The sequence below is a fragment of the Myxine glutinosa genome, chromosome 11 (genome assembly GCF_964187855.1).
Source record: "Myxine glutinosa chromosome 11, kmMyxGlut1.1, whole genome shotgun sequence".
Classification (NCBI taxonomy): Eukaryota; Metazoa; Chordata; class Myxini; order Myxiniformes; family Myxinidae; genus Myxine; species Myxine glutinosa.
In genome coordinates this window covers 51,096,872-51,113,148 of record NC_136271.1, presented here as the reverse complement: position 1 = coordinate 51,113,148, position 16,277 = coordinate 51,096,872, and the positions used below count along the sequence as shown (strand labels likewise).

The window sequence follows — 16,277 nt, the reverse complement described above, 5'->3', positions numbered from 1 at the left end:
TTTTACCGACCTTGGAAGGATGACAGGCTGAGTCTCACACCTGGTGCTATTTAACGGTTCAACAGGGGGCTGGAACTCATTACCCTAAGATCTTCAGCCAGTTATCTTAACTGTAAAGCCAACACTGGGCTTACCTGCAAGCTCAATGTTTTATATCCTATAACAATGGAACATGCTCTTCATCTTTTGAAAATCATACTTTTTTCTCGAACTCACAAGCTTTGTCTTTGTTTCTGCAGTTTTGAATGTGGCCGGAAGTACGAACAAAAAAACAAAGGTAAGCAAAGAGCGGCCATTGCTGGAGAACTTTCAACAAAAGGAAGTTGCAGAGATGCAACAAGGAGAGTTGAATCCACTAAATTCCACTAATTATCATTATCTTTGCTTCCATTTGAAAAATTATTATTACCTCCGCCACGAAGGTGCATGGAGGTTGTTTTCACCCCTGTCTGTTTGTTTGTTACTTGCGAAAATCGAAGATTTCTCATTAATATATTGGTTGGTCTTGTGCGTTATTCTGTCTGTTTGTCTGTCTGTCTGTTTGAATGTCTGTCAATCACCTACAGATCACAATTTTCAACCGATATTCACGAAACTTCACCAAATGGTAGAGTTTGTCATAAGCAAGAAGCCTATTGTTTTTGGGGTCAATAGGTCAACAAAGGCCAAAGGTCACCAACTTTGTCAAATTTCTAAAATTCTCAATTTTCATCCAATTGACTTGAAATTTGAAGAGGATTTGCACATATGGTCACTGAATTCAACTACCAAGTATTTTTGAGGTCAACATCGGCCAAATGGTTAACATTAGCCAAAAGGTCAACATAGGCCAAATTTCTAAAATCCCCAATTTCCATCCAATTGTCTTGAAATTTGAATAGGATTTTCATATCATCGAACTGAATTCAACCACCAACTATATTTGAGATCAACATAGATCACAAGGTCAACATAGGCCAAATGTCAACCACTTATTTTTAAAGTTTCTAAAATCTTCAATTTACATCTGATTGACTTGAAATTTGAACATGATTTTCATATCAGCCAACTGAATTGAACCACCAACTATTTTTGAGGTCAACATAGGCCAAAAGGTCAAAGGTCAACAACCATTTCCAATTTTTTTTAATCCTCAATTTTCATCAGATTGACTCTAAATTTGAATAGGATTTTTATGTGAGTGAACTGAATTCAATCAACTATTTTTGAGATCAAAATCGACCAAAAGGTCAACATAGTCCGAAGGTCGACCAACTTTATCAAATTTCTAAAATCCTCAATTTTAATCCGATTGACTTGAAATCTAAATAGGATTTGCATATCTGGTCATTGAAACCAATCATCAACTATTTTTGAGGTCAACATAGGCCAAAACGTCAACATAGGCCAAATTTCTAAAATCCTCACTTTTCAACCGATTAACTTGAAACTTGAAGTGGGGTTTGCATATCTGGTCATTAATTCAACCACAAATTATTTTTGAGGTCATCATAGGCCAACAACTTATTTTAGGAATTTCGCAAGTATCGTGCTGTACACGACATATTTCTTGTTTGTTTGTGAAGAAGACATCTCAAAAGGTTGTGTACGGATTCAAACGAAATTTGGTAGAGAGGTAGTGTATATGACAAGGACGAAATGATTAGATTTTGGTGAAGATCCAGATTCAGATCTGGCTAGTGGAATTTTTTAAGTGATTCTTCACCATTGAGAGATTGGGCCAAAACCGACATATAGCAGGGTGTCTCAGAAAGTTATAGACTGATTTGGACGAAACTTGGGGAACCGGTTGGGTGTGTGACATGGATTAATCGATTCGGTTTTGGTGAAGATCTGAATATGGATTTGGATATGAGAGTTATTTAAATTTTAAGTGATTCTTCACCATTGAGTGATAATGCTAAAACTGACAAACAGCACGATATCTCAAAAAGTTATGGACGGATTTGGACGATACTTGGGGGACCGGTTGGGTGTTTGACATGGATTAATCGATTAAATTTTGGTGAAGATCTGAATATGGATTCGGATACGAGAGTTATTTAAATTTTAAGTGATTCTTCACCATTGAGTGATAATGCTAAAACTGACAAACAGCACGATATCTCAAAAAGTTATGGACGGATTTGGACGAAACTTGGGGGAACGGTTGGGTGTGTGACATGGATTAATCGATTCGATTTTGGTGAAGGTCTGAATGTGGATTCGGATACGAGAATTATTTAATTTCCAAGTGATTCTTCACCATTGAGAGATTGCGTGAAAAACGATAAAAATCTGATATTTAAAAACGTTATGGACGAGTTATGACGAAACTTGGTGGACGAGTTGGTTAAGTGACAAGAGCAAGCCAATTCGATTTTGGTGCAGGTCCGAATCCAGATCAGGCCTATCAGTGGGATACAAAACATAAACTGTTCAGCCTGGCGGAGGTTTGCGCTCTACCGAGTGCCGTTCTCGTCTTTTGTGATGTTTCTTCATTATGTTATTTCCATCTCTTCATGACGCAATGTGTTCTATTGCACAGGTCGAGTTGCTTTCACGAATGGACGTGAAGGATGAACAAGTCAATCAGTTCACAGTGAAAAACGAGATCCTTTCAGACGATCTCGAAAAAGTTTCCATCAAGTTGTCAAAAATACAACTTCAGCTCCAGAAACAACGGCAATGGAATGAGGAAGAACAACAGAAGAACGTTGAGAGCTTCCAACAAGTAAGGAACCGTTATCAAGCATGTGGGACTACAGATGCCAAGATGATGAACATCATGTTCACCTCCACGTGTTCTGATGAGATTGAACACCTCGCAGGGGTCGTGCTGCTAATGAGACATTTACAAATGCAAGACCGTTGTTTGGAATTTGTGAAATTCCATGTGAACCTTCCACCTTTAACCAGAGTTGATTCTAGTTTAGACTTGAGAGGGACACCTCCATAATGTATTGATGTTTTTTGATTGATGATGGGAAGGAGTGCGTAATGGTGAGCTGTGTGGTCTTGAATTTTCTTTCAAACCCGTCACTGGGTTTCTTTCTGGTTATGTAGAATAGAAAACAAGAAACTTAGTCGATGACACTGTCATGTTTCTACCTCACAGGTTGATGCACTTTCACAACGATTGGACGTGAAGGATGAACAAGGTAATGAGTTCACAGTGAAAAACAAGATCCTTTCAGACGAACTCGAAAAAGTTTCCATCAAGTTGCCAAAAGTACAACTTCAGCTCCAGAAGCAACGACAATGGAATGAGGAAGAACAACAGAAGAACGTTGAGAGCTTCCAACAAGTAAGGAACCGTTATCAAGCATGTGGGACTACAGATGTCAATGGGGTGAACATCATGTTCACCTCCACATGATTTAATGAGTTTTAACACCTTGCAGGGGTCGTGCTCCTTGTGAGACATTTACAAATGGAAGACTATTCATTGGAATGTGGAACAGAAAACAGAAACATTCCTGTCAGTGACACTGTCATGTTTCTGCTGCACAGGTCGAGCTGCTATCTCAGCAGGTGAAATCAACGGATAATCAATTGGATGAGATGACTTCACGGATTGAAGCACTTTTGATGGATCGCTCACACCTGGAGAGCAAATGTTCTGAATTGGAACAGCAGCTCCAGGAACAGCGAAAGAAGCAGGAGCAGCAGGATGTTGAGTACCGTCAACAAGTAAGCAACCGTTATCGAACATTGTGGGACTTGCTCCACACTGTCTGACCTTTGACCACAAAAGAACAGATACTAAAGAGCATAAGATAATGTTTCCCTCGATGTGCGATGATTGCTGATGTGTTTTAATCACTTGCAGGTGACGCAGCTCAAGACGGATTTTCAAACTAAAGACAACGACTGGGATGAAGTGGTCTTGAAAAATAACGAAACTGTAAAGGCAGTGGAAGAAATGAACAGGAAGTTCGAGGAATGGGAGCAACGATCTCAGTCCACTTCAAAAAAAAATTCCATCTCTTATGATTCCAAATCACTCCATGATCTAAATTCACATTCGTTCCACCCCTCCTCTGTCGTTCTTAAACGGATCGCTGACGTCAAAATTACAAATAACCCAATTTGTTATCAATGTTTGTCTTTCATGAATCATCCACGGTCTAAACTCCCCCCTCGCCCCTCCCCTGCAAATCTCCCCCCTTGACCCTCCCCTTCTAAACTCCCCCCTTGCCCCTCCCCTGCAAATCTCCCCCCTTGACCTCCTCTTCTAAACTCCCCCCTTGCCCCTCCCCTGCAAATCTCCCCCCTTGACCCTCCTCTTATAAACTCCCCCCTTGCCCCTCCCCTCCGAAACTGCCCCCTAACCCCTCCCCTTCAAAACTCCCCCCAACCCCTCCCCTTCAAATCTCCCCCCGTACCATCCCTCTCCAATTCTCCCCCCTCCATCCTCCTTCTCAAAGCTGCCTCACCCCGACTTCATCTCCCTTCTATCTCATACCTCCACCTCCCCCAACCTTCTGTTCCCTCAAAGAACCCCTCACTGTGCCTCATCCCATCACCATCAAACCTTTCATCCTCATCCTTCCCTTTCTTGGAACTCTTCTGTAATCTCTGACACACGATCAACTGCTCTTCCTACCTCCTCCTCCCCTCCCCTGCACCCGATGCTCCCCCTCTCTCCTCATTAACGATACTAGGGCATGCCCGTACTATATATATATCTAAAATTATATCCCCCCCCCCCTCTATTTACATGAAATGGTTTGGTCCATTCGCAAAGCCAAAGCGAACGGCTTGCGAGTACGGTGACAATCCCCCCCCTCTATTTACATGAAATGGTTTGGTCCAAAGCGAACGGCTTGCGACTACGGTGACAATCCCCCCCCTCTATTTACACGAAATGGTTTGGTCCAAAGCGAACGGCTTGCGAGTACGGTGACAATCCCCCCCCCCCCTCTATTTACATGAAATGGTTTGGTCCAAAGCGAACGGCTTGCGGAGTTTGGTAAAGAAATCGCCATAGCGTGCACAAACGCGCAGGAAAGCGAATGAATCGCAAATTAGTTTTAATTAGTTGTAAAACATAGTTTAACGCCAACATAGTTTGCCAACGTGAAATAAATGAATACGCTCTCAAATGTGCCGTCCGAGGCAGAGTCTGTTCGCCACGTTCGGCACACGTGATAGCTCGCTGCTCTCTGATTGGTTGAATCGTTTTTTGGACATAGCTCGCTAACTACTTGTCCGATTAATATGAAACCTTGAAAAGGCACATCCTCGGGTCCCCAGCAATATACCTGGCAAGTTTCAAGTATATCGAACCCGTGGTTGTCGAGAAACAGCGGTCACAGACAGACACACAGAGATTACTGGCATTATAGATAGATGGACCTCAAACATCCGGGGCCTGGGGAGCCTGGAGAGAAAATATTCTGAATTGGAACAGCAGCTCCAAGAACAGCGAACCAAGCAGGAGCAACAGGATGTTGAGCACCGTCAACAAGTAAGCAACCGTTATCGAACAATGTGGGACTTGCTCCACACTGTCTGACCTTTGACCACAAAAGAACAGATACTAAAGAGCATAAGATAATGTTTCCCTCGATGTGCGATGATTGCTGATGTGTTTTAATCACTTGCAGGTGACGCAGCTCAAGACGGATTTTCAAAGTAAAGATAACTACTGGGATGAAGTTGAAATTTGAAGAGGATTTTCACATCATCTAACTGAATTGAACCACCAACTATTTTGAGATCAGCGTAGGCCAAAAGGTCAACATAGGCCAAAGGTCAACCACTTTTTTCAAATTTCTAAAATCCTCACTTTTCATCCGATTGACTTGGAATATGAATGTGATTTTCATATCGGATCACTGAATTCAACCACCAACTATTTTTGAGATCAGCATAGGCCAAAAGGTCAACATAGGCCAAAGGTCAACAAAAATTTCAAATTTCTAAAATCCTCAACTTTAATCCTATTGACTTGAAATTTGAATAGGATTTACATATCAGCTAACTCAATTCAACCACCAACTATTTTTGAGATCAGCATAGGCCAAAGGGTCAACATAGGCCAAAGGTCAACCACTTTTTTTCAAATTTCTAAAATCCTCAACTTTAATCCTATTGACTTGAAATTTGAATAGGATTTACATATCAGCTAACTCAATTCAACCACCAACTCTTTTTGAGATCAACATCGACCAAATGTCAACATAGGCCAAAAGGTCAACAAAGGCCCGAATTTCTAAAATTGTCAATTTTCATCCGATTAACTTAAACTTTGAAGACGATTTGAATATCAGGTCACTGAATTCAACCACGAATTATTTTTGAGGTCAAAAGGATGCTCTACCGAGTGCCATTCTACTTTGTTCTGTTTTGTCAAGTGTCGCTCAATGAGTGATTACCTTCGCAAAAGCGGAAGGTTATGTTTTGATCGCTGTGTATTTATTTGTATGTCTGTGTGTGTGTGTGTATGTTATTCGCATAACTCAAAAAGTATTCAACCGAATTGCATGAAATTTGGTGGGATGATTGGTTATTATACGGGACACATTTGATTAGATTTTGGGAGCAATCGGGTCAAAGGTCAAGGTCAAGGTCACGAAAAGGTCAAAATCGTATTTTTACCAAGTACAGAACAGTAGCTGCGGCGAAGGTATGCGCTCTACCGAGTGCCCGTTCTAGTTTTTCATTTGTTTGTTTGTTTGTGAACAAAATATCTCAAAAAGTTGTGGATGGATTCGGACAAAATTTGGCAGGGATGTAGCATATGTCACAAGGACGAAATGATTAGATTTTGGTGAAGATCCGGATTCGGATCCGGCTACTGGAATTTTAAAGTTATTCTTCACCATTGGTATTTTGGGCCAAAAACGATACATCGCAGGATATCTCAAAAAGTTGTGGACGGATTTGGACGAAACTTGGTGGACCGGTTGGGTCTGACAAGTACAAATAGATTAGATTTTGGTGAAGATCTGAATATGGATTCCGATATGAGAATTATATATATATTTAAGTGATTCTTCACCATTGGGAGATGGGGCCAAAAACGATATATTGCAGGATATCTCAAAAAGTGATGGATGGATTTGGACGAAACTTGGTGGACCGGTTGGGTGTCCGACAAGGAAGAATCGATTTAATTTTGGTGAAGATCTGAATATGGATTCCGATATGAGAATTATATATATATTTAAGTGATTCTTCACCATTGGTATTTTGGGCCAAAAAAGATACATTGCGGGATATCTCAAAAAGTGATGGATGGATTTCGACGAAACTTGGTGGACCGGTTGGGTGTCCGACAAGTACAAATAGTTTAGATTTTGGTGAAGATCTGAATATGGATTCCGATATGAGAATTATTTAATTTCTTTAGTGATTCTTCACCATTGAGTGATGTGGCCAACCAGGCCGAGGTATGCTCTCTACTGAATGCCGTTCTAGTTTTACTGACTGAGAAACATATTTTTGTGTTTCGACAGATGAATGGTTATTTCACATTTCTGGAGAAATTATTGAAGGAGTGGAAAATATCGACACGCATCCATTTAATGCTCCAGGATCTGATAGATCTTCACATAGTAAGTAATTTTCATCTTACTCAGGTGTGCCAATTCACAATTAATACCTGTCTCAAAGTTCGAACCACCAACCAACGTTCCGGTTCCTTGAGCTCGGTCGTGCTGATCTTTGGACTCCTCCGGTATCCTCAGAGTTCTCGCGATCGCTTTGTCGATTTTTCTGCTGTTTATTTTGCTGTTTATGTGTTTACTGTGAGCTTGGAGGATTAGTCGGATTTTTCGTGCCGTGTTTTTTGAGGCCTACCCGGTTCCCTCATTAGTCGTTGTGTGTCCAAGATCGTCCTTTCTCTGCACTCCCTTTTATTTTCACCTTTTCCTTCTCCCAACCTTTTACAGCACGTGTTGTCTCGCCCCTCCCATCCTCCCATCCTCCATATTTTCCTCTCTTTTCCGGACGATGTCACCTTTCTATCCCCATTCTTTTTGTGAAGTGTATCACCAAACTCTTTCACGATCGCTTTCAACCTTTCTCTTTTTTACTCAAATCTGTTTTCACTTAACATTGAAAGAAAAAAGGAATCACTCCTCCCGTACTAAGCAAGTGCTTATATATACCTCCTCCTTCCTCCTTCCGTGTTGTTTAATCCCTTTTATTGCAATTCACTCTTCTTCCTTTTTCAAAGGCTGTTTTCAAATCCCCCTTTCAATCATTCCATTTCAAAAAATAAATCTCTTACATTTCTTCCCTTCTCCAATCTCTAAACTCACCTTTATATCACCCCTCCTTTAACGTTTTCAAATGTATCTCTGACTTGAAAATCTCAACAACCCCAGTTTGCATTGGATGAATGTGGGAGGAGGCAGATTTGTGGGTGAGTTAAGAGGAAACTTTGGAGGAGGATTGGAGGAGTGAGAGGGGAGATTTGAAGGGAAGGGGGAGGGATGAGGGTGGAGTTTTTAAGGGGAGGTGTTAAGGGGGGGTTGAAGGGGGAGGGGGAGGGGTGAGGGTGGAGTTTTTAAGGGGAAGGGGTGAGGGTGGAGTTTTTAAGGGGGCGTTTAAGGGGAAGGGGGAGGGGTGAGGTTGGAGTTTTTTAAGGGGAGGGTGAGGGGGGAGTTTGAAGGGGAGGGGTATGGGGGAGTTCTGAAGGAGAGGGTGGAGATTTGAATGGGAGGGTTGGGGGGGGGGTGGAGATTTGAAGGGGAGAGGTGTGGGGGCGATAGTTTTGAAGGGGAGGGAAGAGCGGGATAAATTAAGGGGAGGGGTGTGGGGGAGAGGGATGAGGGGGCGAAATGAAGGGGAGGAGTGAGGAGGGTTTTGAAAGGGAGAGGTAGGGGGGAGATAGTGATGGAATGGGGATAGGAGGGAGTGGAGGGAGGGGACATGGAGTGGGATGCTGGTAAGAGATAGGGTTCGTAGGACAGGAGGGAACAGACAGGGAAGGGGTTGACACTGAAGATGTACAAAAGGAGCAATTAATGAAATACAACCATCTCTCTTCCAAATCATTCCTCCACCTCCGATCCTCTACTTCCCTCTGCCCCACCTCATATTATTCATCACTGTGCCTCATCACATCACCACCTCGCCTTTGGTCCTCCTCATCCTGCCCTTTCTTCCAGCTCTCTTCCTCACTCCACCACATCCCCATGAGTACCTCTCTACGGCTTCCCCTCCACTTCCACCTCTTGTTTATGTGTGTTGTACCGTCCAACAAACAGTGATGACTCCATTTACATCTCGCTGTCCGCCAACATGGACCAACTTCTATCCACTCATCCCAACTCTCTTTTCATCATACTGTCGTGACCAAAAATATTGGTACCCTTGCACTTTTTTCAAATAATGTCTCAAACCACCTAACTTGTGAAATTCCAATACATCTCGTCCAGCAAATTGTTGAAATTAAAAAATCTTTTGGTATCTACATACAGTATGTATTTCTTTGGTTTACAATGGAACAAAACAAAAAAAAAAGCTGAAAAAATTACTAAATCTTAGCTTATCCCACAGAAATCCTAAAATGGCCCGCACAATATTATTGGCACCTTTTAGAGGTTGTTAGAAATAATTAGATTTCAAACAGGTGATTCTCCTTTACTTTGGAATTGAACTCACCGATGTTATTAATGATTCCTTTAAAAAAGTAACTGAACTCACCTGCAATACAAGAATCACTCATTAAACTAGTTTGAATAGAGAAAAGGAGTCATTCTGCTGTTTTGTGTCACTGTGTGTACCGCGATGAGCATGGAGAAAAGAAATAATACCAGAGAATTGTCTAAGGAGGTCAGACACAAGATTGTAGCAAAGCATGGACAATCTCAAGGCTACAAGTCCATCGCCAGAGACCTTGATGTTAATGTGTCCACCATACGCAATGTTATCAGGAAGTTTAAGGCCCATGGCATTGTAGCCAACCTCGCTGGACGTGGCCACAAGAGAAACTTTGATCGAAGATTGCAGCGAAGGATTGTTCGAATGATGGAGAAAGCACCTCGATCAACTGTCAAACAGATTCAAGCTGACCTTCAGACACAAGTTACGATAGTTTCAACTCGCACCATCCGTCGCCAACTCAATGAAAGGGGGTTCCATGGTCGGAGACCCAGGAGGACCCCACTGCTGAGAGAGAGACAAGAAAGCCCGACTGAAGTTTGCCAAAACACACTTGAACAAGTCAAAAAAATCCTTCTGGGATAATGTCCTGTGCACAGATGAGACCAAATTAGAACTTTTTGGGAAAGCCAAAATTTTACAGAATACATATATATATTTTTTTTTTTCATTTAATTTTTTTCATTTTTACATTTTTACAAGTTTTCATTTCATTTTTACACAAAATTTTCCATTTGTTTACAGAAAATAAAATGAAGCCTTCAAAGAAAAAAACACCTTCCCTGCAGTCAAACATCACTGAACCTCTATGTTTGACTGTAGGAATGAATGACATGAATGAATGAGCGTTGTTTTTTGTTTTTGTTTTTATAAATGGCCTTGACAAAACGATCATACATTCATTCCTACAGTCAAACAGAGAAGAGGTTCAGTGATGTTTTGGGGTTGCTCTGCTGCCTCTGGCACTGGGTGCCTTGAGTGTGTGCATGGTATGGTGAAAATCAAGGATGTCCACAGAACAAACTCCAACGTGAGCTTTTATTCACTCGAATGCAACACATCTGGAGGGAAGCATATAAGGCACAAATAAGTAAACATTCCCAGACAACCTTCATTAATGCTGAGGCAATGCAGAGACAATCTATCTATAATTCCAGTAATCTCTGTGTGTATGTCTGTGTGTCTGTGTGTCTGTGACCGCTGTTTCTCGACAACCACGGGTCCGATATACTTTAAACTTGCCAGGTATATTGCTGGGGACCCGAGGATGTGCCTTTTCAAGGTTTCATATTAATCGGAGAAGTAGTTACCGAGCTATGGCGATTTATTTACCAAACTCCGCAAGCCGTTCGCTTTGGACCAAACCATTTCATGTAAATAGAGGGGGGGATTGTCACCGTACTCGCAAGCCGTTCGCTTTGGACCAAACCATTTCATGTAAATAGAGGGGGGGGATATAATTTTCGATATATATATAGTACGGGCATGCCCTAGTAATAATAATCTATCTATAATTCCAGTAATCTCTGTATGTCTGTATGTCTGTGACCGCTGTTTCTCGACAACCACGGGTCTGATATACTTGAAACTTGCCAGGTATATTGCTGGGGACCCGAGGATGTGCCTTTTCAAGGTTTCATATTAATCGGACAAGTAGTTACCGAGCTATGTCCAAAAAACGATTCAACCAATCAGAGAGCAGCGAGTTATCACGTGTGCCGAACGTGGCGAACAGACTCTGCCTCGGACAGCACATTTGAGAGCGTATTCATTTATTTCACGTTGGCAAACTATGTTGCCGCTATGTTGGCGTTAAACTATGTTTTAAAACTAATTAAAACTAATTTGCGATTATTTCGCTTTCCTGCGCGTTTGTGCACACTATGGCGATTTCTTTACCAAACTCCGCAAGCCGTTCGCTTTGGACCAAACCATTTCATGTAAATAGAGGGGGGGGGATTGTCACCGTACTCGCAAGCCGTTCGCTTTGGACCAAACCATTTCATGTAAATAGAGGGGGGGGGGGGGGGATTGTCACCGTACTCGCAAGCCGTTCGCTTTGGACCAAACCATTTCATGTAAATAGAGGGGGGGGGGGGATTGTCACCGTACTCGCAAGCCGTTCGCTTTGGCTTTGCGAATGGACCAAACCATTTCATGTAAATAGAGGGGGGGGGATATAATTTTAGATATATATATAGTACGGGCACGCCCTAGTAATAATAATAATAATAAAGGAGTCTCATATAGCCCCATCAAGCAGAGTAAACTACCCTCATGGCGCTTCACATTATCATGCGAACGCACCCACACCGCACACACACCCACACAAACATACACACACACAGACACACCTTCACTCTTGCCCTATTCCTCCCCCTCCCCATTCAAAACCCACAGATGTGTGCACCCCACTTCCTCCTCTCCCCCCTCCCCCGCACATGCACACAGACATACTCTCGATCTCTGTCCCACCTCAAACCAAAGGGAAAACAGGACTTAGACTTTGAAAGACTCGTGAAACAGATAGGTTTTGAGGGAGGTTTTAAAGGCAGGAAGAGAGTCAACATGTCGAACAGAGGAAGGCAAGTCATTCCAGAGCGGAGGTGCAGCAAAGGAAAAGGATTTCTCGCCAAACGACTTGGTGCTGGTGCGCGGCGGCTCTAAGGTCATAGAGTCGTCGCTTGAACGAAGCTGTCGCCGAGGTACATAGAGAGTGAGCAAATCGGAGAGATGGTGAGGTCCCGCTCCACACAATGATTTATAACATAGTGTGCAAATTTTGTATTGCACACGAGCAGAGACAGGCAGCGAGTGTAAAGATTCAAGGAGCGGAGTAACATGGTCAGACTTCTTCGCCTTACAGACAAGACGAGCGGCAGAGTTTTGAACCTTTTGTAACTTATCCAAGAGAAACTGAGGGCAGCCAGCATACAAATAATTACAATAGTCTAGCCTTGAGAGGACAAGGGCACAGACCAGAGTTAGAGCAGCTTGAGGAGTAAGAAAGTGGTGAATGGATGCGATCTTTCGCAGCTGAAAGTATGCTGATTTGCAAGTTTCAAGTACTTGCTTCGAAAATGTCATGTTACAGTCGAAAACCACACCAAGGTTCTTGGCCGACGAAACAAAGTTTGCATCGGTTTCACCAACATGAACAGTGGTAGGAAGTGAACATTGTAGAGGACATCTGTGCGATCTTACAATCATAGACTCTGTTTTAGCATCGTTCAGCTGAAGTTTGTTTTGGGTCATCCACGCCTTCACGTCGGGTACATAGGCATGTCATTAGCGTCCTTACCAACTTGGAGACCAACAACAGCAGAAATAAAATCCCTCCTCGCTTACAGGTAGTTTAAGGCGTCTCCAAGATGCGCGGTCGATTCAGGGACTGCATCATCAGTAATGTATTCAGGGAGGAGGGCACTGCTCGGAGATGCAACCCACAATTTCATATCACATGGCAGAATGAAATCAGGAGATTACCAAGGCATTTTGGAGCGCAATGTTCAACCCAGTGTCAGAAAGCTGGGTCTCCATCGAAGGTCATAGGTCTTGCAGCAGGACAATGACCCCAAACACACTTCAAAAATCACCCAGGAAAGGTTCAAGACAAAACGCTGGACTGTTCTGAAGTGGCCAGCAATGAGTCCAGATCGAAATCCCATTGAACACCTGTGGGAGATCTGCAAACAGCAGTTGGGCGAAGGCACCCTTCAAATCTGGGAGAACTGGAGCAGTTGGCACAATAAGAGTGGGCCAAACTGCCAGTAGGGAGGTGGAAGAAGCTCATTCATGGCTATCGGAAGCGCTTGACTGCAGTTATTTTGTCCAAAGGCTGTGCGAACAAATATTAAGTCGAGGGTGTTAATAATTTTGTCAATACCATTTCTTTTTATTTTCTGATTTAAAAGGATATATTAAGGATATAATATATGCATTAAAAGGATATATCCCACTCCTCCCTTCAAGTCTTCAAAACACCTGCTCACCACCATCTCTCATCTTCCCCCATCCAAAACCTTGATCTTTTCTACCCCGTTAAAATACTCCAAATCCACCTGAGTCAAATTCCGTGTTCCTTCCTAAAAGTCCTCGTAGTATCCATCTTGTTTATCCCGTGTACCTCACCCCAGCCCTCTCCCTTCCACAGATCTCCTGATGTCCCTGTTCCCTGCTGTTGTTGTGCTTCCCTCTCTCTCCCCCTCTTGTCTCCTGCTCCCTTTATCATATGTTCCATGTGTTAGCCCTTATACGAGCCACGACATTGTATGCAAAAAAACAACAACAAAGAAACAAACAAGAAAAACATCTGCATCGATAACTGCGTGTTTGCCCTTCCCTTTCTCAGCATAAATGGATTCCACATCAAGAGGTAGAGCGACCAAAGTACCTTCGGATGATACGTGAGGAAGCTTGTGCAGAACAACAGCGATGAAGATCACACCATAACATGAAGTTACCACCTGCTGTTATTTTATTCTCCAAAATATTCCCATTTGCCAACGATGTGTGAAGATCAACAAACATTATCACTCATGGGGTCACCCGTGGAAATCCCACGGGCATGGACGTGTGTGACATTTCTACATATTGAGTTAGATGCTGCACATGCACATTCAGTTTCACAATACACACACAAACACACACACACATATATATATATATATATATATATATATATATATATATATATATATATATATATATATATATATATATAGATAGATAGATACACACACATACACACGTACACACACACTCACACATACACACATGTACACGACAGACATGCATACACATACACATACACACATATATATGCACATATACACACACATGCACACACACACATATATATACACATACACGCACACACACACATATATATATATATACACATACACGCACACACACATATATATATATATATATATACTGTTACATATTTATGTGAATGTATGTGAATTACCATTCAGGTCTTTGCTTATCCGTGTGTAGTATATTAAGTTGTGGTGTAGTTGTTGTGGTTGGAGGGTCAGGAGCCCTTCGGAGGGAGTGGCCGGAAACGGAAGTGGCCGGAAACGGAAGTGGCCGGAAACGGGAGAAGAAAAGACACGAGGGGAAGAAAGGACGGTTCTTCTTCTTCCTCGCCCCGCGACGACCAAAGGTGGAATCGAGCTTGCGCTGCCGGGAAAACCGAGGCGTTCCGAAACCTGTCAGGCGAGAGGAATTCCCGGGGACGTGTACCTGGGCCGCGCATCGACCCCGCGTCTGGAATCGGTCGCGGCACCGTCCAAACAGACGCGTGCGGGTCGCACGTTGGGGCCTAACGCACCTTGCAAGCGGCGTGGGGTTTGGCTTGCTCTACCGTATCCGCTGCGCGAGGCCACGAGGGGCTGCCGCCACGGTGCCTGGTACGATACCTGCCCGGTGGAGAAACGTCCACCCGGGGTTCGTTCTACCGCCCGAGTGCGGTGACGGTGACCATCCTCTTGGTCAAGAGGGGCCCAGAGACATTGTGCGGGACCGAGACCAAAAGGGTTTCGTGAGTACTCACCGGGACACACATGTATAAGATGGCCATCTTAATCATAGGGAATTGATTGTGAATTGGGAATTGGTGAGGATTATGTATTGTTGATTGCTCGGGGAAAATCTCCGTGGTTGTGTCATTGAAATATTGTTGATGGTTGTGTCATTGAAATTGTTTGGTTTCATTACCCTTGAAATATATCCTTGAACGTCAGTTGTCTCTTGGGTGAAATTCATATGGCTTGCGTGGCGAAAGCGCATATATAATACAGCTTTCTGGCGAAGTTCCTCTCACGGTCCGGGGGTCACTGAGACCAGGTATTCACCGAGGGGACCACGTAACAGAATTGGGGGCTCGTCCAAATTACGATTTGCGGTTTCGCAATTGGGTCTACGTCCGGGATTTAAAATTGTAATAAATAATAAAATAATAATTTTTATTAATTAAAATTAATTAATTAATTATTAATTGGTACATTTTTTTTTTTGAGAAATTGGGGTAAAATCTTGGGTGAAGGTTAACAGGTGTTAACGATAGGCACCATGGCGTTTGTGGCACAGAACTTTGGGGTAACACCGAGTGAGGCACAGTTCCGAGCGTTGCTAAAGTCGGACCTCTTGAAATTGGCCAAACATTTTAACTTGGAGGTCCGAACTAATTTGAGGAAGGCAGAGTTGCAGGCCACGGTGATACAATCTATGGTGGGATTAGGAACATGGGACGAGTTAGCCTGGGAGTGGCTACCCGAAGAACCGGAAGACGTTGAGCTCCGGAAACTGGAGTTGCAATTACGGAGCCAGGAACGGATTAAAAAAGAAGAAAGGAAAGCAGAAGAGAGGAGAGAAGAGAAGCAAGCAGAGGAAAGGAGAGTGGAAAGAGAACTCCAGGAAAGGTTAAAAGAAGAAGAAAGGAAAGCAGAAAAGGAAAGAGCAGAAGAAGAAAGGAAAGCAGAAAAGGAAAGAGCAGAAGAAGAAAGGAAAGCAGAAAAGGAAAGAGCAGAAGAAGAAAGGAAAGCAGAAGAGAGGAGAGAAGAGAAACAAGCAGAGGAAAGGAGAGTGGAACGAGAACTCCAGGAAAGGTTAGAAGACAAAAAAGCAGAGGAGAGGAGAGCTGCAAGGGACCTCGAAGCAGAGGAGAGAAA

At 42.9% G+C, this 16,277-nt stretch overlaps 2 protein-coding genes across 3 annotated transcripts in view; one reads left to right on the top strand and one right to left on the bottom strand.

Annotated features, from left to right (window-relative positions):
• Positions 1 to 16,277, bottom strand: part of LOC137413067 (protein farnesyltransferase subunit beta-like) — a 456,508-nt gene that overhangs the window by 426,480 nt on the left and 13,751 nt on the right. The gene's annotated exons all lie outside the window — the stretch shown is intronic.
• LOC137417851 (uncharacterized) lies at positions 2,532 to 14,287 on the top strand. 2 transcript variants are annotated; one of them, XM_078786669.1, is made up of 5 exons: positions 2,532 to 2,713; positions 3,098 to 3,286; positions 3,493 to 3,672; positions 7,446 to 7,544; positions 13,952 to 14,287. In XM_078786669.1, the coding sequence occupies exons 1-5, from the start codon at positions 2,546 to 2,548 to the stop codon at positions 14,036 to 14,038; spliced, it is 723 nt and encodes a 240-aa protein (XP_078642795.1). In that variant the 5' UTR covers positions 2,532 to 2,545; the 3' UTR covers positions 14,039 to 14,287. The 2 variants fall into 2 exon arrangements, with proteins under 2 accessions (XP_078642795.1, XP_078642794.1); XM_078786668.1 differs by lacking the exons at positions 7,446 to 7,544; positions 13,952 to 14,287 and adding an exon at positions 3,812 to 4,188.

Coding starts and splice junctions, on each gene's coding strand:
- LOC137417851 (XM_078786668.1), top strand. CDS start 2,546: ATGGACGTGAAGGATGAACAAGTCAATCAGTTCACAGTGAAAAACGAG. Junction 2,714..3,097: donor ACGTTGAGAGCTTCCAACAA/GTAAGGAACCGT, acceptor TCTACCTCACAG/GTTGATGCACTTTCACAACG. Junction 3,673..3,811: donor ATGTTGAGTACCGTCAACAA/GTAAGCAACCGT, acceptor AATCACTTGCAG/GTGACGCAGCTCAAGACGGA.